The sequence below is a fragment of the Salmo trutta genome, chromosome 3 (assembly GCF_901001165.1).
Source record: "Salmo trutta chromosome 3, fSalTru1.1, whole genome shotgun sequence".
Taxonomy (NCBI): Eukaryota; Metazoa; Chordata; class Actinopteri; order Salmoniformes; family Salmonidae; genus Salmo; species Salmo trutta.
Window position 1 is genome coordinate 37,742,280 of NC_042959.1, and position 23,095 is coordinate 37,765,374.

Here is a 23,095-nt window from a genome sequence, read left to right on the forward strand (position 1 = left end):
CTTTGTCCAGCAGCCATTCAATTAGATCAAATGATATCACCCCATGGTGAGTTACCGTTCAATAACGGGACAAATAGAGAGCGAGGGCTCCTACTGCGAAAGGGATAGTTAGTCTAGTCATTTTCACAGTGTGCGTCTGTGTGGATCACTGGGTGAGCTGAGGTGCCCTTTTGTGCAGGTTCTGAAGATGAGCACCTAGCTCACCTCACTCACACACTCAAAACACACACACACACACACACACACACACACACACACACACACACACACACACACACACACACACACACACACACACACACACACACACACACACACCGACACACAGCCGACCGCCGAGCGGTGGTGTATGAGCCCTGTGCTCCGTCTCAGTGTGTAGCTCATCTCGCCATCCCTCCATCTCTCTAATCCCACTCGTGTGTAATTAATCCGGAACAACGGGTGGCTATAAACTGGATTTATAATGGGAAGAGCTCCATTAAAACTACAACCCACGCTGTTATCCTCAATGAGCAATTCCTGTCCCCTAACCGGGTCGCACCCGTATTTCATTCGCCAGACTTTTTGAAAAGGATAAAGTAACTTTTTGATTTGCTGACATGACTCTTCCTCCTACCGCCAAGCCCCCCTCCCCTCGCTCCCTCTGTTTCCTCTCCTTTCAGCTCCTCTCCAGTCGGTCTCGTAATGACTGTTGAGAGATAGTGATTTAGCCCCTGTGTGTCGTGTCCTGTCCTCTTCTTTGGGAGAGCTGCCATACTGTTGAGGGAGACCTTGACGAAATGAAGGTGTTGGCTGAGAGAAAGGGCCCGTTCTTGCGTCTGCAGATGGATTCACATTAGTCGCTTTTATGCGCCGGTCTTGGATATGACAACCACAGCATCTCTGTCAAGGACGGAGGAGTCACAGAGTCATAAACACAGCAGGGCTGCCAGGAGTAAATGAGAACTCCAAATGTTTTTGATCTGCTGGGCAGCCTCAGACCTAAGAAAAAGTCAATTTCATTGTCACTCTAAACACATTTTGGAGCGTATATTGCGGTGAGTGGATTCTTCTACTCAGCCTTAGATGTGGTCATTTTTCTAACGCGTTATGTCATGCCACTGGCCCTCTACTGTGGCTCTCTCTCCTCCCACCCTCTGCAGCCAACAACCCGCACTTACCACTGCTGTTCCCTCTCTCTCCGCTCCACCCTTTGCAGGCGTCTGCACTCTAACAATCTGCACTGCGACTGCCACCTGTCCTGGCTGTCCGACTGGCTGCGGCAGAGGCATGGTCTGGCCCCCTTCACCCAGTGCATGGCCCCCGCCAGCATGAGGGGCCTCAACATCCCTGATGTCCAGAAGAAAGACTTCACCTGCACAGGTATGCACTGAACTAAATCACCATGACAACACACTGTACTAAAAACAGCACAAGAACTACTCATGTTATCTACAAATGAACAGGGTCTTTTATAGTGCGGAGTGAAAAGCCAATGAATCAGTGGAATCGGTTGGTGGTCTTGTTTTAATTGACTCCAGGATGTAATTGGTAAAAGGGTTCATGGTTGGGCCTAATGAACAGCTCCCACCCCCTCCCTGCAGCCATTAATCAGCTGATGAATTTCCAGCAGGCAGCCGCAGCAGAAACACAGTCCTCCGCCTTAGAGGCAGCCCCGTAATTAACCTGCAAATAAAGACAATAACACAGCAGAGATGGAGAGAGAGAGAGAAGGAGGGAGAGAGACAAAGAGAGATGGAGAGAGAGAGAGAGGAGGGAGAGAGACAAAGAGAGAAGGAGAGAGAGAGGAGATAGGGAGGGAGAGAGACAAAGAGAGGAGGCGAGAGAGAGGAGATAGGGAGGGAGAGAGACAAAGAGAGAAGGAGAGAGAGAGGCGATAGGGAGGGAGAGAAAGATGGATAGAGGCATACCCTGTGCTGATGATTATCCCTGCTTTGTTACAGCCAGCCATAAACAGCCATTTTATGTCATTGACTTGTATCTCCTGCCCTTTATTTTGATTTATGTTCCTTATTCTAGAGCTTTGTTAAGCTGATTCAACATGACACATGGGGTTTTAACTAAGCTTTTTATTTCATTTTGTATTAAAGTGTGCATAATCTCTCTTTATTTTTCTCTCACTCCCTCTATCCTCTCCCTCCATATCTCTCTCACTCTCTCTCTCTCTCTCTCTGTCCCCATCCTCCCCATCCTCCCCCTCTGCCTGCCCCCCTCTCTCTTTCATTATTTATCTCTCTCTCTCTCTGCCCCAACCCCCGCCCTCTCTCTCTCTTTCTCTCTCCCCCAACCCCCCTCTATATCACTCTCTCTCTCTCTCTCTCTCTCTCGCTCTCTCTCTCTCTCTCTCTCTCTCTCTCTCTCTCTCTCTCTCTCTCAGGCCCAGCTCAGGCAGAGCCTCGTACCTGTGTTCCCCAGGCGTCAGTATGTCCGATCTCCTGCACCTGCAACAACAACATTGTGGACTGCCGTCACAAGGGCCTGACTGAGATCCCTGCCAACCTGCCCGAGGGCATCGTAGAGATGTGAGTGTACTAGCTTTTTAACAGTCACTACCAGTTTTACTAATGTGTATCCCTCTTTGCCTCCCTTCATTGAAGGAAGCCTACACTCAGAACATTGTGTAGTTAACATTGTACAAAACGTTCCTGTGTGTTTATTTCTTACCTCTGCTCCAGTAATGGAACAAACTCAATTAGCAACATCAGTTAACAGGCTCATTACTGCTGCTTGTTCAGGTGCATGGTGGCTCTGTTCTGTACTGAGACTGAGGCACAGTCATCCTCTCCTATCCTCTGGGCTGACTGGCTGGATTACTGGCTGACTGGCTGGATTGCTGGCTGACTGGCTGGATGGTCCAAAAAGGGTTCTCTAACTTTTTAGGGCTGGGGAACCCTTTTGTGTTAGCAAATTCATCAGGGACCTCATAATCAGAACACAACTTGAGTGCAATAGCAATAGCCTACAAGGAGTTTTACTAGGACGTCCGCAGTACATGGCTGGACGAACCAAGTCTCGGGCCCAGGGGAGGAACATAAAGAAACCTGTCTCTTGGCATCAGAGAGAAAAATGTGCAGTTTTCAAGCTCATCAAAAGATATCTTTTGTTGTTGCAGCTTTAAAGCTAATATTCTGTAATTCTACAAATTTTGCCATGCGGAAAGAGAAAAACTTGGCAGTTTTAAAGCTTAAATTACAGTGCATTTGTGTGAAACGAAATATATAAAAAATTGGGGGGAATAGTATTGAGCTGAAAAAATTCTAATTGGTGGAATACTGTGGATACCGATATCCCTGTGAGCTTCCCAGGTCCATGTTGCCCAGCATTAAGAACATGCATTGTAGAAGAATAATATCACATTGTATTGTATTACACACTTTTAACTTATTCCATGGATCCCATGGCCAATAGTCATGTAATCTGTTGTTGGTAATATTCATTTTAAAAAAAGAGATCTGGTCGCGAACCCCCGCAGTACCTCCGCCGACCCACTTTGAGAACCGCTGCACTAAAGCCAACAGAGCAGCCCCACACAATTATCCCCCGAACAATGAGGGGCCAAATCAGACCTATTAGAACTGTTCAAGGACGCTGGGCTTCATCTCCAGCACAGCGGAGGCCCCTGCACTCAGTCAGACACATAGGTATACCCCTTCACCTCTGTATCTTCTCTCACTCTGCCTGTCCCAGCTCAGGGCGCTGTGCCTGGGGCAGTGGGCAGCCCTGCAAAGCGGCTCAGACATTTCTCTGCACCCCACGTGGCCTGGTCAGGGGATTTCCTCACTGAGATAAAGCACAGCTTTTCTATGAACCGACCACCCTTGTTTGGGTCTGTGTCTGCGCTCGTGTGTGTCCACTGCGTCTTGCCATGCCACAGGCTGATTGGAGTTCCGCTTTACAGCTTTTTGTCCATATACCCTCAGTCAGGTTATTTGATATACATATCGATTGCTCCGACTCTTGTTTGCACTGAAGAACAGGTGGGTCATTTCTCTGATATGTACAGCGTCTACGCCGCTGTTGTTATGCCAATAGTGTGTAACCTTTGCATAACAAATGGATACGTTAATGTAGGATACATTACTCCAGCGCTTACCTTAGCCAGAAACAATATTGTGCTAATGAAATGATGTATTGTCAGGACTTTACTGGGTCTCGTTTCTCTGAAAATTGTTTTCAGGTTCCTCTGCCAGGTTCGAGTTACTGTTACACCCACCGCACAGTAACAACAGCCAAAACAACCTCCACTCAATCTGCAGTTTAGGAATCAGAGTAAATAGATCCCTCAGTGCAGAGCGCTACAATATATGTCTTTCTATAAAATGTTCTTGTTCCTGTTGAAGTATAGATATATACAATTACTCTGGGTTAGGGTTGCAAAGCTACCGGTAATATAGCAAAGTTACCAGAGTCTTCGGTAATGTTGGTAATTAACAGGTAATCTATGGAAATCTATGGTAACTTTGGTCATTTCTACTTGAATGATTTGTAAAAATGTATTTGTATGCAGTGTAGTATAATAGTACATATTAATACATTTTTACAAGTTATTCAAGTAGAAATTACCAAAGTTACCATAGACTGCATATACATTTTTTATATCTGTGTCCGTATTGTCCATGAGTTTCTAGTGGATAGACCATATGGTTCAAGAAAAAAATAACCTAAATAATGAAAAAAAGCATCTAATCAACAATTGTATTATTTTCAATTAACTCTGCAACCCTTCCAACTATGGTATTTTTTCACAACTGCCACCAGTTTGGCCCGAAATCATTTACAACAAAGACATGTTGGATATAGTCAAATAAATAAAAGTGTGTACATTTTTTTTTAAGGATATTTCATGCTCAAACCCTCATATTAAACCTCAATGGCATTCACTAAGTTGATGGTTTATATTTAGGATAATGCTTTTCAGCTTTGTCATTCTATTTTGTATTTTAAAATCATCATTAAATATATTTTACATGTTGATAAGGCCACACAGAGGGCCAGAGATAATTACAGACACCTCCCACAGGGCACACAGACGTCAATTCAACGTCTATTCCACGATGGTGCAACGTCATTTCATTGAAGTGACATGGAAACAACGTTGATTCAACCAGTGTGTGCCCAGTGGGATAATCTGAAGTACCCAAAAAGGCACCTAGATGTCAGCTGATTAAATTCCATATATTCTCTGGTAGTTTACTGGTAAACTTGGAACATTTCCAGTAATATACCCTCCCTTTGCAATCCTACTCTGGGAGATAGGGGTTTTGGGCATGGACACTGCTTAGGGTACTTATCCTCCTCCAGAGTTCCTTCCTCACTACGACCCAGGCCAGCAAGACAGGATGGATGGATGGTGATGTAGTAAGGCAGGGAGACAGAGGTTGGAATGGGACTGGGAGATGGGATGGAGGGTGTGGAGGGGGAGAGGAGGGCCCTGGGTGCTGCAGTACGTCCCATCACTCAGTGAGACGGATGACCCTGGCCCAGTAGCTCTGTGATTCTGGATCCCTGTCTGTCCGCTGTACTGTCAGCCAGCCCCTCCCCAGAGCGACAAACACCACCATAGCAGCCCACCTCCATCCTCCATCTCTCGGACAACACAGCCCTGGACATTAACACACACCACACACACACACAAACACACACACACACTTTCTCCCATGAAATTCCATCTGTATATGTAACTGTGAGCCCAGGATAGTTGAGAATGTATTTACCCCTAAAGTAACCTGCTGCTATTCTCTCTCTCTGCCCCCACCCCCCACGCCCCCCTCCCTTCAGTCGTCTGGAGCAGAACCTGATCAAGAACATTCCTGCTGGAGCCTTCTCTCCATACAAGAAACTCAAGAGGATGTGAGTCTGACAACCCAGGGCGTTTTGGGATAACGCTCTCCACCTCCTTTATTTTACAAAGGGCAAAGGCTTGAAACTGTATCTAACATGCGAACGGAGCGAGACATAGACCCACATACATACACATGAACAGTGTCCAGCATTCTCTGCACGTTAAGCTCCAACTACACACACTGCTGTTCAATAATGCATATTGGACAGCGGTGGCAGGAAGACTGACATGCCCTTGCCACTCCTTCTCTCACGCACACACACACACACACACAAGCTCCTCCTGTTTCCCTTTTTAATGTATTCAGTCATGCATTTTGTTAGACATTTCTGGGACAATTGTCCATTTCCATCACAATGTCTTTGCTCATGCATCCAATCCAATCTCTGCCTTTCTGTCTCTCTCTCACCAATGTTCTTCCAGCGACCTGAGCAAGAATCAAATCTCTGATATCGCCGCCGATGCCTTCACTGGCTTACGCTCCCTGACTTCACTGTAAGTGAAACCCACCTGCATCTTAATACAAACAAACACACACACGCGCGCACACACACACACACACATGCGACAACAGTGGAGAAATAATGAAAGACTTCTTCGGGTCTTGCCGGCGTCCGGTAATTGCAAACAAGATAATTAAAGTCCGGTGGCGGGCGGCACGGCACTTCCCCTTGACAGCTGACTCTAAGATGGCAGGACAGCCAGGTGGAGCAGGGGAAAGCAAATTAGGACTGAGCATCTAACACAGTACAACACAGCGGCTTGGCATCTGCGACGGCGGGGACACAACGCACGCTTCCATTTAAATCACTGTGTCGATGTGACAGAGACACCAGCCGACGGCAGACACTCGGGGCCCATGCATATTAATCCAGCCAATCAGCAGACACGACAGGGAATTCATCTTCCTCTGTCTGTGCCTGCGTCCCAAATGGCGCCCTATTCCCCACGCACTGCCCTACAAAAACAGTGCACTGTATAGGGAATAGGGTGCCATCTGGGACACGACCTCTTTGTCTGGAGGCCCGACCTGGTGTCAATCACAGCACCAGGCTGAAAGAGACTGAAGATTCATTTGCTCAGGGTGTCATTAAATATTATGTGCATGTCATGTACTGTCAGGCTGGGAATGGGAAAAAAGGGGGAAACCTGATAGTACAGTACACATGTACTATACAAACACACACACAGTAAGTAAATCTACACTGAACAAAAATAAAAACGCAACATGCAACAATTTCAAAGATTTTACTGAGTTACAGTTCATATAAGGAAATCAATCAATTGAAATAAATTCATTAGTCCCTTATCTATGGATTTCACATACCTGAGGATTCAGATATACATCTGTTGGTCACAGATACCTTTAAAAAAAATGGTAGGGGCATGGATCAGAAAACCAGTCAGTATCTGGTGTGACCACCATTTGCCTCATGCAGTGCGACACATCTGCTTCACATAGAGTTGATCAGGCTGTTGATCGTGGCCTTGGAATGTTGTCCCACTCCTCTTCAATGGCTGTGCGAAGATGCTGGATATTGGCGGGAACTGGAACACGCTGTCGTACACGTCGATCCAGAGCATCCCAAACATGCTCAATGGGTGACATGTCTGGTGAGTATGCAGGCCATGGGGAAGAACTGGGACATTTTCAGCTTCCAGGAATTGTGTACAGATCCTTGCAACATTGGGCCGTGCGTTATCACGCTGAAACATGAGGTGATGACGACGGATGAATGGCACTACGATCTATGTGCATTCAAACTGCCATTGATAAAAATGCTATTGTTTTCGTTGTCCATAGCTTATGCCTGCCCATACCATAACCCAACCGTCACCATGGGGCACTCTGTTCACAACTTTGACATCAGCAAACCACTCACCCACACGACGGCATACACGCTGTCTGCCATCTGCCCGGTACAGTTGAAACCGGGATTCATCCATGAAGAGCACATTTCTCCAGCGTGCCAGTGGCCATCAAAGGTGAGCATTTGCAGACTGAAGTCGGTTACCATGCCGAACTGCAGTCAGTTCAAGACCCTGGTGAGGACGACGAGCACGCAGATGAGCTTCCATGAGACGGTTTCTGACAGTTTGTGAAGAAATTATTTGGTTGTGCAAACCCACAATTTCATCAGCCGCCCGGGTTACTGGTCTCAGACGATCCCGCAGGTGAAGAAGCCAGATGTGGGGATCCTAGTCGGCAGTTGTGAGGTCAGTTGGACGTACTGCCAAATTCTCTAATACGAAATTGGAGGCGGCTTATGGTAGAGAAATTAACATTCAATTCTCTGGCAACAGCTCTGGTGGACATTCCTGCAGTCAGCATGCTGATTGCACGCTCCCTCAAAACTTCTGTGGCATTGTGTTGTGTGAGAAAACTGCCCATTTTAGAGTGGCCTTTTATTATCCCGAGCACAAGATGCACCTGTATGATGATCATGCTGTTGAATCAGCTTCTCGATATGCCACACCTGTCAGGTGGATGGATTATCTTGGCAAAGGAGAAATGCTCACTAACAGCAATGTAAACAAATTTGTTCACAAAATTTGAGAAAAATAAGCTTTTTGTGTGTATGGAACATTTCTGTGATCTTTTATTTCGGCTCACGAAACATGTGACCAACACTTTATAAGTTACACTCATATTTTTTTTCAGTATAAATGTATGTGTCTCTACAGGGTCCTGTACGGGAACAAGATAGCTGAGATTCCTAAGGGCCTGTTTGATGGGCTTGTCTCTCTTCAGCTACTGTAAGTACACATGTGTACTGTCCTATACTATGCTATACTGTACTGTACTATACTGTACTGTACTTTACTATACTGTACTGAAGCTCTATGAATTGGTTGTAACGACCACAACTCTGTGTTTGTGTACCTTATTTTCCACCCTGTCGGTTTGTTCCTATATTTTCAGCTTATGTTCCTTCTAAAGCCTTTTTTTTTGCATATCCTTTGCATGTATGTGCATGCGTTCCCAGTGTGTGTGTGTCTCTGTTGCATAAGCTAGTTCACTCTGGCAGAGGGTTATGATACGGATCCCAGTGGAAGAGCAATAGTTCATGTTCTGCATTTCCCCTCATAAAACCAAGTCGAGCACAAGGAAGCCGAGAGTGTCGAACCTCGAAACCCTTTTAGAGTCTGAAACGGACCATTTGGGCCGGAGAGGGAGCGCCTCATGCAACATCATTAGCATTTAAATTGGACCTGATTACAAAGCAGATCTCTCACACCTAGTTATATTGATGTAGACATGGAAACATAGCTCAAACATAATGACTGTGTTTAATGGTCTAATTTAAGGAAATCTGCTGCTCTTTAATGCTGCTGACTGTTGGTGCTTGTTGAAACACACACACAGACACACACACATACATACACACACACACACACACACTGTAATGATTTAGAAGATGGAGGGGGAATGAATTATGGAGATATGCAGGATGCTTAGGGTCTCTCCTCTCTCTTACTGGTATGTCAGCGAATCAGAGTCTCTCCAGTAAAGTGCACATCAGCGTATTACCCACGCACGCACACACACACACACACACACACACACACACACACACACACACACACACACACACACACACACACACACAAACACAAACACTAGCAGCACGGCACACTGACTGGTATGGCTCAGCGATTCACCCTGTCTTTCTTGTCATCGACGCTAATGATGTAAATGACCTACTACGTTGGGATAGGCCTGTTCTTTTTACAAGTTAGTTTAAATTTTGAATAGAGACATGGAAAAATCCATGGAAAATCTGCACTGTTTTTCTTTCATTCTTTCATCACTGTTCTTTTCCAGTTGGGTTTAAAATCCCTCCCAAATGTAATTAGTTCTCCCTGTGAGCAGCAGCCTAACGATGCGTGTGTTTGCTCTGCGACAAACCCTCATTAGAATGCCTCTCAATAATTGAACAAATGCTGCTCAACGTTAGTCAAATGTCAGGCAGGCTGAGAGGGAGAAAAAAAAGGAGAAAGAGAGATGTAGAGAGAGGGAGGGAGAGAGAGGAATGGAGGGGGGGATGTGCAGAGGTTACTAGGCGAGCTAGTTATGGTAGAAATGTGACAGTAGAGCTGACACAACCAAGGCTGCCACCTAGCAACTTGGCTACATTAGCTAATGGACAGCATGGAGGGAAGGACAGCGGCATAGCTCTGCACATAGAAATATAAAAACTAGAATGGACATCCCCATTCAAGTCAATGTAATTCTAATTATATGGCTATGTCCAACCCTGCCCTAGACTTCCTGGTCTCCTTATGGTCTCTCTACCAGGCTACTATCTGCTCTAAAATAAGAGTCACTATCCAGTCACTGCTTCTTTCTTATGCTCTGACGGTTAAAGTAAAACCAATTAAATAATGGTGGCTATGGCTTCAGGAATGAATGTGTCTTTGACAGTGTATCTGTGTCCTAGGGAAAAGGGAGTTGTGGTTACTGGGATAATGTGGTACTGTCCATCGAGGGAGTGAGCAGCACACTTCTGTCCCAGATCAGGGCTGTGTCCCTCAGGCTGCATCCCAAATGGCACCATATTCCCTATATAGTGCACTACTTTTGACCAGAGCCCTATGAGCTCTCCCCATGGGCCCTGGTCAAAGGTAGTGCATAGGGTGCCATTTGGGATGCACCCTCAAGTCTGACCTCTAAGACACATGCCACCCAAGCCTTAACAATCCACTGCCTGGATCCCCTACGACAGGTGAATTGGGTGCCGTTTGGGACACAGGCTTCATCTTCAGTCAGTAGGAGACCGTCTTGTGTCTTCGCCCCCAGTACGTTTAAAAACATGTTGTTGTCATGTTTGTCTCTTTCCTTCAGGCTACTGAACGCTAACAAGATCAACTGTCTGAGGGTGAACACCTTCCAGGACCTGCAGAGCCTCAACCTTCTGTCTCTGTATGACAACAAGCTGCAGACCATCAGCAAGGGCCTGTTCGCCCCGCTCCGCTCCATCAAGACTCTGTGAGTAACCCCCCCCCCCCCCCCCACTCTATCAGGACACTGAGTAGTCACACACACACCCCGCTCTATCAGGACACTGAGTAGTCACACACACACCCCGCTCTATCAGGACACTGAGTAGTCACACACACACCCCGCTCTATCAGGACACTGAGTAGTCACACACACACCCCGCTCTATCAGGACACTGAGTAGTCACACACACACCCCGCTCTATCAGGACACTGAGTAGTCACACACACACACACACACTCCACTTCACACTCCCCGCAGCCATAGATGTTGAATCCCAGCCTTAGCATGGTAGTCTGTGCACACACACACACACACACACACACACACACACACACACACACACACACACACACACACACACACACACACACAACAAACACACACACACACACACACACACACACACACACACACACACACACACACACACACACACACACACAGGGTTTCTCTTCAGCTTATATTTCAGCGGAGGACTCAGAAGAGAAACCAAGATATATGACGTTGGATAATATCAGAGAGATGTCTATTTTGGAAGGTTGTTTTTCTGTTCATCTGACAATAATTTCAGGCCGCTGGAAGCCACGGAGTGTTACTTACCCTTAGTATATTACTTTGTCGTGTTAGCGCGTAACACATATTTTTCTCATGCATAAAAAGACACGTGCAAATATTTGTCATCCATGTAAAGACATTTGGTCATGTATCTAAAGGAGTCATCAATGACATGTTATGATGGTAATACTGTGCTGATATACTTGTCACACCTGTGAGCCATTTCATTGTTACCCGTTCCCTCCCACCCTCCCTATTTATCCCGCTCTCTCTCCTTCCCTCTTTCTCTCTTACCCCCCTCGCTCCGTCTCTACCGTTCGCTCCCTCCCTCCGTCCACCCCGCCAACTCTCTCTCTCTCTCTCTCTCTCTCTCTCTCTCTCTCTCTCTCTCTCTCTCTCTGATCATCTCACCTCCAGCCACCTGGCTCAGAACCCGTTTATCTGTGACTGCCATCTGAAGTGGCTGGCTGACTACCTGTTTGACAACCCCATTGAGACCAGCGGAGCCCGCTGTAGCCACCCCCGTCGCCTCGCCAACAAACGCATCAGCCAGGTCAAGGGAAAGAAGTTCCGTTGCACAGGTAGGCTTCTGCGCACACACGTAGACCCACACGCACAAGCATTACCATTCCTTGTGAGTACAGTGCATACCCGTGAACTCCTTTCAATTAACAGAGTGAACAGCATCCTTCTACTCCCCGGCAACAGTTTGACAGACGGCCACTCCACTCCATCCAACACTGTAGCTAGTACGAAAAGTGGCGTGTCTCTCCCAACAGTCGTGCTACGCCCGTCTGTCTCCACCCGCTCCTGCTCTACTCTCCTGAGGCATCTGATCTAATGCATTGTGACGTGTTGATGGCTCCAAGTCTCCATAGCCCCTCCGCCCACAATCCCTCATAATCATGTGTGGCTTGATTTACATGGCGAGGGCTGTGCAGCTGCAGCTAGAGTCAGACATGGAGCCCAAGACTAGAGACACATTCCTACACTGCCCTCTCTCTCTCGCCCTCTCCCTCTTTCTCCCTCTCTCTCGCTCGCCCTCTCGCTCTCTCTCTCCCTCCATCTCTCTTTCTGTCTCTCACTCTCTCCCTCTTTCTCACTCTCTCGCTCTCTCTCTCCCCCCACCTCTCTCTCTATCTCTGTCACCCTCGCTCTCTGTCTCTCTTTTCTCTCTCTTTCTCACCGTCTATTTGTGTCCTGTGAACCATGTCATTGTGGAGAGAGAGGGGAGAGAGAGAGAGAGCTGTGCGGTACCCTCTGGCCTGGAGCAGTTATACTTGGAACCTGCCGGGTTTCAGAGTGGTTCATAGCAGAAAAGAGGAAGGCTTGAGGCTGGCGTGTCTGTATCGGTGTGTATTGCAAGCTCACCCATCACCCACATACTTGCCTCTTAGGTGGGGGGTTGGGACAGGAGGGGGCCCCACGGGGCCCCACAGATACAGGCCCCTCTGGGGAGAGGAGGAGAGGACAGGACAGGGGGGGGGGGGGGGTTAAGGCAGCTCCACTTCTCTGGCACTGTGCATCCACACACACAAACTGTGCAGCCACTGTTGCTTTCCTTTGATATTAACCCTGGGTTCTCCTAATTACAGGCTGGGCAAATTCAATATAGCAACACAATAACAAGCACAGCGGGAACACCGATAAACTGTGGTCGCACTGTGTGTGTCTCTCTCAGACAGAAGCCTGGTGTGTGTGTGTGTGTGTGTGTGTGTGTGTGTGTGTGTGTGTGTGTGTGTGTGTGTGTGCGTGTGCGTGTGTGTGCGTGTGTGTGTGTGTGTGTGTGTGGGTGTAGAAATTACCAGAGGGCTTGTACTGTTTTCACTCACCCTCTCTCTCACCCTTATCTCTCTCTCCCTCTATCTCTTCCAATTGATAACCACACAGGGCTGTCTATACTGTATGTGTCCCAGTGTTTGGGCCTTTCCCTATGCTGTGGGGTTACAGACGGTGTAGGCTACAGTGTGGCCCCTGGGGGCCCTGTGTGCATGGGTGTGGGGACTGGGGAGGGACAGTGTTGGGAGGAAAGTCCGTCAGTCAGTCACCTCGATCAGCTTCCTGTCCCAGCTGCTCCTGTCTGTTCCTGGCTGTTCCTGTTCCTGTTGCCCTCAGCTCACCCTCACTCTGCCTCACTACCTACCTACCTACCTACCTACCTGTTCCTCGCGCCTACTTCTGTCTACCTGGTGCAGCTGTCTCTTGTGCTTGATCTAACCATGTGCCCCCGCCTACACTCGCCTCACATGGTTCCGTCAAGCACCAGGGACCGCTGGACACGCCTGCCCGCCCGCCCGCCCGCCCGGTGGTGGTGCTGAGAAAAGGAAAAGAGAAAAGAAAAGACGAGCCACCCCTCCATTCTGCTCCCCCCCTTCTCCTTCACAGAGGGAGACTACAAAGTGATACACTACAATCTCCCTTCTTCCTCCGTGTTGTTGAAGAGTCGTGTTCCTCCCTCCTCCTCTTCCTCCTCCTCTTCCTCCTCTTCCTCCCCCCCCCTCCCCCCCGTCCTCTCTTCCCTCTTCTGCTTTCTGTCACCCTGCTGTCCTGCTCCTGCATGGCAGTGGCCTGCATCCCAAATGGCACCCTGTTCCCTAAGCGGTGCACTAGTGTGCCATTTGGGACAGAGTCCGTGAAAGCCGGCGTGTTGTGAGCCAGGCCCAGTGGTTTTCCCAGGAGCGAGAGGGGAGAGGCCCCGGCCTCACTTCTCGCCCGGTGGGCCCCCGGGTTGGGTCTGCCTGTCTGGGTCTTGGAGCTCCCACAGTCAGAGGCTCTCTCGGATCACTGGTGGAGATAGAGATGGGATGAGCAGCATAAACAGCGGTGCCAAGGGAAGGCTTGTGTGATGGGAACCAGACTTAGCTACAACCGTCCAACAACCCACGTACCGGAAAAACAACCCTCTATTACTCTGTCAAAACATCTCCAAGCTACCGACCTCCTGGAATTGACCTCTCTCTCAACTGTGCTTTTCCAAATCAGGCGTAGGTGTTTGTGGGTGTTCTTTCTAAGAGGTGAATAGGTGTGCGTGCGCTCTTCTTTTGGTCCTGTATGTATGTTCTGTATAGTGTATGTTTAAGAGGCATTGCGTTCCAGTAATAGGCCCGATGCGTAAGTCAATGGCTTGTCCCATATCTGTTTGTGCTGTCTTGCCGACTCCTATGGTCACTGTCACCCGGCGTGACATAGGAGTTGGCGAGACAGCACAAACAGATCTGGGACCAGGCTACCTAAATTAGAATTTGAGGTTTTCCATCAATGTCGTAGTTCCCTGATGGTCTGTAAATCATCCCTCCTCTCCCCTTTCCTGTCCCCCCCCCCCACCCCACCCCCCTGTCCCTCGTCCAGGTACAGAGGACTACCGTAGCAGATTGAGTGGAGAGTGTTTCCAGGACCTGGTGTGTCCAGAGAAGTGTCGCTGTGAGGGCACCGTGGTGGACTGTTCCAACCTCAAACTGACCAAACTGCCCCCACACCTCCCCGAGCACACCACAGACCTGTAAGAGCACACAGCCAACCACACACACACACGCACACACACACGCACGCACGCACGCACACACACACACGCGCGCACACACACACACACACACACACACGCGCGCACACACACACACACACACACACACACACAACATTCACATCACATCTAGTACTATTTCTTCTCTCTCCGGGTCCATGGTCATTCTTTCTGTCTTGACATAGTTGTGTTAATGTAGAAATCCTTCACATACTTTAGTTACCCTTCTCTCCCCTCTCTCTATCCCCCAGCCCTCTCTCTATCCCCCAGCCCTCTCTCTATCCCCCAGCCCTCTCTCTATCCCCCAGCCCTCTCTCTATCCCCCAGCCCTCTCTCTATCCCCCAGCCCTCTCTCTATCCCCCAGCCATCTCTCTTTCCCCCAGCCCTCTCTCTATCCCCCAGCCCTCTCTCTATCCCCCAGCCCTCTCTCTATCCCCCAGCCCTCTCTCTATCCCCCAGCCATCTCTCTTTCCCCCAGCCCTCTCTCTATCCCACAGCCCTCTCTCTATCCCCAGCCCTCTCTCTATCCCCCAGCCCTCTCTCTATCCCCCAGCCATCTCTCTATCCCACAGCCCTCTCTCTATCCCCCAGCCCTCTCTCTATCCCCCAGCCCTCTCTCTATCCCACAGCCCTCTCTCTATCTCCCAGCCTTCTCTTTATCCCACAGCCCTCTCTCTATCCCCCAGCCCTCTCTCTATCTCCCAGCCCTCTCTCTATCTCCCAGACCTCTCTCTATCTCCCAGACCTCTCTCTATCTCCCAGACCTCTCTCTATCTCCCAGACCTCTCTCTATCTCCCAGCCCTCTGTCTATACCCCAGCCCTCTCTCTATCCCCCAGCCCCATCAGTGCTAGCTGCTCACCCTCACAATATCCCCATCTCCCAGTGACTGATGGCTAACTATTAGCATCAGCTTCTCCCAGGCTATTAGGCCCAGCTCCACTCTGGCCAAGTCCCAGGGCAGAGCATGTCAGGGAAACGAAATGTTGCCCTTCACTGGCTAGAGGACACACACCACATCAGGACTTTTTCTCTCCTTTCTCTCCTCTCTCTCTCTCTCTCTCTCTCTCTCTCTCTCTCTCTCTCTCTCTCTCTCTCTCTCTCTCACTCTCTCACTCTTTCTTTTTCTCTCCTCCGGCCCCTGTCACCCATTCCCATTAGTTTCACATCGCTCACCATCACGGCTCCCCTGGTGTAGATCGTATGTCATGGATCTGATCTGGGGGTCTGCTGCTGCCGTCTTCCCCTCCACACGTCACTTATTTAGAGGGAGCTTTCCCTTCCCAGGGAAACGCACGACCGCGTTCTTCTACGTCTGGTTGACCTTTCCCCAAGGTGTGTCCTGTCAGCAAAGGCTGAAACCGAGAAGGCTGTCGCCCGTCGCCAAACACGCACTCCTCATTCCCAACCACGCTCCCTTCGTCTCAGAAGATAAAATATCTCTCTCTCTCTCTCTCTCTCTCTCTCTCTCTCTCTCTCTCTCTCTCTGTCTTCCTCTCCTCGCCGTTTCTCCTCTCGACCTCCATCGCGCTCTCTCCCTCCGTCCCTCTCTCCGCTCTTAAAGAGCGGTGGGTCGTTAGAAGCGTTCCCCTCCAGGCCAAAGCGACGGAGCTCAGAGAGATTACAGAGAGATGGATCCATGCCATGCACCAGCAGCCAGCTGGATCACACAAACACACACACACACACACATACAGTATGCACACACAAATAGACACAGCACCAAGCACACCAAACCTTTATCTCATTCTCATACAAATGACCACGCTAAACAAGACAGACTCGTCCATCACGCAAACTGTGAGCAATTTGAATATTGATGACTCCTTTGAAAAGTATAGAAGTATAGAATTAAGTGAGCGTCATTTTTTTATTATTTTTTTAACGTCTTTTGTCTGGCTTTTGCGACTGCTCTCTGACTCACTCAGTCACTGCGGGGCCGTTAACCTTCATTTTAACATTCTCTTTCTCCACAACAGGCGCCTGAACGACAATGAAATCTCAGTCCTGGAGGCCGCGGGGACTTTTAAGAAGCTCCCCAACCTGAAGAAGATGTATGGTTGTCTTCCTTTCTCCCTTGCCTTTTAAAACATGCATACATACAGGCTGAATTGTCGTGTTGTGTCGCAGTCAGGGCTTGTCTTGTCTGGGAAGTTTATGTCGACAGCAGCTTCGTATGCAATGAACAGCGTCAATCTAGGGTGGGTGGGTGGGTGGGTGGGGGGGTAGAGGAAAGGAGATGAAAGGAGAGGAGTTTACATGAAAGGAGAGGAGATACTAGGGAGGAGAGGAGATATGGGGGAGCAGAGTGAGAGGCTGGGGAATATTCCATCTAAATAGGAGCGAGGGCAACGTGATTTACAGGCAGGCAATATTTACAGCCCACTCCAGGAAGACGGAAAAAGCCATGGCTGTTATAGCTGTACACACCATAAGGAGGAACAGTGATTTATTAAGCATGACATTGCATACCACCTAGCATCGTCAGAGGAGTTATAAATTGGGCAACGTCTAAACTCCCTCCCCCCCTCACCAAAGTACAGATAAGAATAAAAGATGTCCGCCGTGGACAACCGCTATAGACATGTTTTGCAACCCGTCACACTTAGGAATCCTATAGATATCACCTGTTGTTTTTAACCCATCGTACTTAGGAATGTTTGAGTTAAGACTGACACAGCCGGTAAAACTGGTCGAGATGACGTCATTTTAATAACCAGTTTCGCCCACCGGGGAAAGACTAGGAGGCAGAAGGAGAGACTAACGTTAACCCAATTAGGCCGGGTGATTGATTTTCCCCATTACAGTAGTGAGAGGCTAATGAGAAGTGTTTGTGTGGGTGGTTATAATGATGTCTAGGTAACAAGATCTTTAATTAGACAGTATGATATTTACCATGGTCCTCTCTCTCTCTCTCTCTCTCTCTCTCTCTCTCTCTCTCTCTCTCGCTCTCTCTCTCCCTCTAACCCCTCTCTCACAGTAACCTTAGCAACAACAAGCTGCGGGATATCCGTGAGGGGGCCTTTGACGGAGCTGCGGGGGTCTTGGAGGTTCTGCTGACTGGCAACAAGCTGCAGGCACTGCAGGGACGCATGTTTAGAGGTCTCACTGGACTCAAGACACTGTGAGTGGAGCCGAGCGGCCATCTTAAGGATATAGAGGTTTAGAGCCGATGCCCTTCTTCGGGGTTCCCACTAGATGGCCGCTACAAAGTCAAAATTGGCTACATCGTAAAATGTATTAAAACAACAAAAAAAGACATTTTAGTTCTTAATTGAAGGTGAGGGTTAGGCATAAGTCCAGCAGTGTGGTTAAGGTTAGGGTTAGGTTTAAAATCAGATTTAAAGTAGAGAAATTGTAGAACTACTGTGCTTCCGACTTTGCAACTTGGCCAGATAGTGATGACCCTTCTTCAGTGGTCAGATATGTTTGCTGTAGTGACAGTAATTCATCAAAAACTTTATTCATACGTAGCTAAAATAATAATATACATTAATAGTATAATTTACAGTAAGCCATATAGCTTTTATCCAAAGAGACAGTACAGTAGTGAGTGAATACACCTTATGAACCTATCCTTTTTTTTTTAAATGTTATCTTTATCTTTAACTCTGCATTGTTGGAAAGGGACCCGTAAGTAAGAATTTCACTGTTAGTCTACACTGTCGTCTACAAAGCGTGTGACAAATACAATTTGATTTTATTCCTATCCCGTACCCACACAATACATTCCCTATTACTCCACAAACATTCACAGACACACACACACACACACACTCCCAAACAGACAGTAGTTGCTATGTAACATGTACCCGTTCTCTAAACAGATGTCTAGATACTAATGAGTGAGTGCATTCTGGGAAATAATATTTAGAAGATAACTGACGCAAGTCCCCAAGAAAACAACAGGCCCACTGACATCACATCAACCACACAAGGTTTCTCTCTCTCTCTCTCTCTCTCTCTCTCTCTCTCTCTCGCGCTCTCTCGCTCGCTCGCTCTCCAGATTAGATGCACAGTCATAGCCGCCTTATTTAGACACAAAACAGAGCAAACAAGTCATGCTCTATAGCCTAACTGATGGCCAGAAAGGCTTTCTGAGGGGGCCTCTTTTGGCCCTAATGAAGCAAACTGGGGGGGGGGGGGGGGGGGGGGGTCGAGAGAGCCGATCATGGGAGCAAATGAATGGATCATGGTCCTGCAGTATTGAATTTAGTGGCTTTTAAATCCCAGGAGCATGGTCCCAAATTGAGTTTGCCTGTTTCAGATCCCTGCCTGTCAGAGCCTAATGCTGAATTTGCTGCTTTCACATTTTCATCACAGACGGGCTCTGGTTTGCATTTCCCCTGTTTTCTTTTTTCATTTTTTTCCAGTGGCTTTAGTTTGAAAGCCCTGATTGTTTTTGGCCGTGGTGCACCGCTCCCTCCCTCCCTCCCCTGGGCTTTTTCCTCTTCCTTTCTCACCCCTTCCCCTTCTTTCCCAACTTCATCATCACTGCATCTCTCTCTCCCCCTCCTCCTCGCTCTCTGGGCTGGGGTGCCGTGCCATGCTGCCCAACCTAACCCTGGCAGCCAGGCAGCATCTGCCCCACACAGGCCCTCTGCCAGGCAGCAGATGTGGACAGTTGACCCAGGACGGTCCCCAGAGCCTGCCTTCTGTGCCGTACCTCTCCTCTGGCTCTCACCCCCCCCCCCCCCCCCCCCCCCCCCAAACCACTAATGAGTGCTGGCAGGGCACTTTTGCCCCCCCCCCCTCCCCTCTCTTCCCATTCCATGTGTCCCCAAAGCCATTGTACACTTGCCCGGACCAAATCAAACTCCCCTTCTGGGCCAAAACACTTCTAGTCACACTAACATTGGATTATACCAGACCCTGATTAGATCTGGGCTTCTCTGGATGTGTTGAGAATATGGGCCTCCGTTGGCCCCAACCACACCGCCCCAGAGCTGGAGACATGTTCAACACCTGTCTACACTGCAATCTAACAGTCTCACATCAATGCTGTTTAGGAGCAGCTCTCATTCAGAATACACTAGACAGGCTGTAAGAGATACAGTAGAACTTGGGCCTGTAGTTTTACCTAGTCAGGTCATGGATTCAGGAACAACTCCTAGTTCTGCTGATCATCTGTGCCACAGTGTTCCCCATCTCACCATGCTCTCTCTCTGTGTGTGTGTGTGTCTCCACAACAGGATGCTGAGGAGTAACCAGATAGGCTGTGTGGACAACACCACTTTCACAGGCCTGAGCTCTGTACGTCTGCTGTCCCTCTACGACAACCGGATCTCCACCATCGCCCCGGGAGCCTTCACTACGCTGCACTCCCTCTCCACCATGTAAGCCTTCCCTCTCTCCATCTCTCCATCTCTCTCTCTCCATCCTCCACCACCCGATTGTCTGTGTGATCACCACCCTCTCCATGTTAGTCTCATCTCCCTCCCTCCTTCCTTCCCATCGTTCTCTACCTACCTGTCTTCTACCTTATCCCCCTCTGTCCCGCCTCCTCATTTCACATTTGTTTTACATTGTATTCAGTTAGCAGACACTCTTATCCAGAGCAACTAGGGTTAAGTGCCTTGCTCAAGGGCACACCGGCAGATATTCCACCTCGTCGTCTCCGGGTTCGAACCAGCGACCTTTCCGTTTCTGGCCCAAGCGCTCTTAACCGCTAGGCTACCTGCCGTCCTCCTCCTCTTCCGCCGCTCTTCCTACAACCCGACCGTCTGAATGATCACGCCGTCCTCTCTAGCACCGACACATCCCAGTCTGGAAAGACAGACAACATCCAGTGTTTTATCTGCAATCACAGCTCTCTATGGATTTAGAATATTGCTTGCAGATGGTCTTGGTAATTACAAGCCTGTTTTGTTTCAGTCTCTCGACACTTGTTATCAAGCTACACATAGTCTGCTATATGCGCCCGCGCCTTCTGGAGCATCAAAAAAATATAGTTGTATCTTTCCAAAACTAGCAACAGCATGAGAATTGTCCTTTTTGGCCGCTCTACAAATATTGACTCACGTTGTAGTGGAACATGATTTGAAATGATGCAATATTTTCGTCGATAGCGTTGAAGTTATGTCGTGTCCGAGGTGAAACTGTCAGATGTGATCAGTATTGAAATGAGAGGAGACATAATGCTCTTATTGAAAACACAGTGCGTGAGTCAGCGTTATGCCTCGTACCCATCGCCACCCAGGAGAGGATGTATTAATAACTGAACATTTATCAGATGAATAAAAGATTAGAGGCTGACATTTCCGGACGTGCCACCGCCAGCACCTCACATGCAACCCAGTACACGGAGTCATGTTCATGTTTAGAATGCCAGAGGTTTCTCCCTCTTCTTCCCTTTCTCTCGCTGTCCCTCCCGCTCTCTCCCTCCCTCTCTTTCCCTCCCTCTCTCTCTTTCTCTCTCTTTCTCTCTCCCTCTCCCTCCCTCCTGACTCTCACGGAGAGGGAGGGAGAGGAGAGTGAAAGGGCTGCTGTGGTCTGCCAGCTCTCTAATTACCCTGCGGCTGACACAGCCGGATCCGTTTCAGTGCGGCCCGCCTAAAAATACCGGCTGGGTTGTGAACCAGCACTGCGTAGAGCAGGCCAGGCCAGGCAGCAGCACAGCACTGTGTTTGCCCAGCTGTTATCCCAGTGTACAAGTGCAGCAGAGAAACAGTCAATCAGGCTGAGCCAGAGCGGCCTCCCGATCTCTCTCGCTCTCTCTCTCTTCTTCCCTCCTCTCTCAGGCCTAAATTAGAGCAGGGAGGCAGCAAGTGTTTCCACCCGGTGGGTGGGACCAGTTGGGTAAAGGCAACAGTCAGGACAGAGGTTACTCTGTGTGTGTGTGTGGGGGGGGGGGGGGGAGACGGACGACTGCCATGATTGTCACAACACAAATAGCTTATTTAAAAAATATATATATTTTACTTGCCATTTTGTGTCTCGTTAATAATATTAGCTTAAACTGTTCTGTACTTTTCTGGGACTTTTGATATTGTGCTTTATAACAGCATCTGCCTGCCTGGAGATACAAAGCAATGGAAAATGTATTTTGTCATTATTTTCTCTTCTCATAGTAAATACATATGACAATACTTTGTTTACCGGAGGATACACAAGTAATAATTCAAATCAAACTCTATGGCGAGGGGAAAGACTTAACGTATGGCGTTAAATGGGTCGTTCCACGAAAGGGGGGCCTTTTAGACATGCAAACGTAAAAAAAAAGAAAAAAAGATTTGTTTCGCCTACAGAAAACCATATTTTCCCATTTCAGGCATTACAGTCCTATGAACTAAAAGCATTGTATCTGCACTCGTACCACACTGTCTGTCAACCATGTTACTGACACTTATGTGACTTCCTAACTATTATTTACAAGCATGTTTGAGATAAATCCAACATTTTCTCATTGATCAAGTATCCCTTGTACAAATACACTCACATATCAAACTAGTGAAGGTTTTAGGTGAAGATCGGCCATTACTCCATATGTGGTGAAGAGCGTGGGACCACCTGGTGTTCATGAAATTGGGAATTTTACATAATTTACCACATAATGAAAGTTAAATCAAATCACATTTTTTCCTAACATTAATTGAGTGAACAGGGTTGATGTGTTGAGCTCGACCACCTCAGTCAAACGATGATAAAACAATTAGAAACAGATCAAAAGAGAGTGAAGTCTAACTTCCTTTTCCGCCACGCTGTTCAGAGGACCCGAACGATGTCACCTGCTGTGAATCGTTCAACTTGGTAGAATGATGAAACATTTTTAAGGGGTAAATTGTTTGAATAACAGGGTTGGCCTTGAACAGACGTCAATTCATCGCTAATTGCATTCATAGAAATAATAATATTCAGAAATGACTTTGTTAAAGCAGCAAAAATAATTAGGCCTTTAAAATGATGGTGAAACTTGGAGAAATGTTGGGAATAAGTGGGTTGACATCTTCCTAGAAGTGACACAGGCTTGACGGAGGGACGTGTCAAAATGCTGAATTTTGGCACTTCGGCAACCCTTTATTCATATTAAAAAAATCGCATTTATTGAAATCTCCAAGTGGTCTGTATTAGTGCAATTCATTCAATATACATGTAACAGGCTTTTAAAATTCAATATTGGTGGATAATTTCCACTTAAAAGATATCATAGGGAATCAATAGGTATCCATTTCGT

General features: G+C 48.0%; 1 protein-coding gene across 2 annotated transcripts in view; it reads left to right on the forward strand.

Moving 5' to 3' along the window:
- The window catches only part of slit3 (slit homolog 3 (Drosophila)), a 199,660-nt gene that overhangs the window by 143,480 nt on the left and 33,085 nt on the right, over positions 1–23,095 (forward strand). For both annotated transcript variants that reach the window (XM_029733602.1, XM_029733608.1), the window contains exons 8-18: positions 1,199–1,362; positions 2,378–2,522; positions 5,779–5,850; positions 6,266–6,337; positions 8,528–8,599; positions 10,689–10,832; positions 11,820–11,983; positions 14,751–14,901; positions 16,902–16,976; positions 17,903–18,046; positions 20,115–20,258. In XM_029733602.1, coding sequence (XP_029589462.1) covers positions 1,199–1,362; positions 2,378–2,522; positions 5,779–5,850; positions 6,266–6,337; positions 8,528–8,599; positions 10,689–10,832; positions 11,820–11,983; positions 14,751–14,901; positions 16,902–16,976; positions 17,903–18,046; positions 20,115–20,258 — 1,347 coding nt within the window. The remainder of the gene's footprint in view (positions 1–1,198; positions 1,363–2,377; positions 2,523–5,778; positions 5,851–6,265; positions 6,338–8,527; positions 8,600–10,688; positions 10,833–11,819; positions 11,984–14,750; positions 14,902–16,901; positions 16,977–17,902; positions 18,047–20,114; positions 20,259–23,095) is intronic.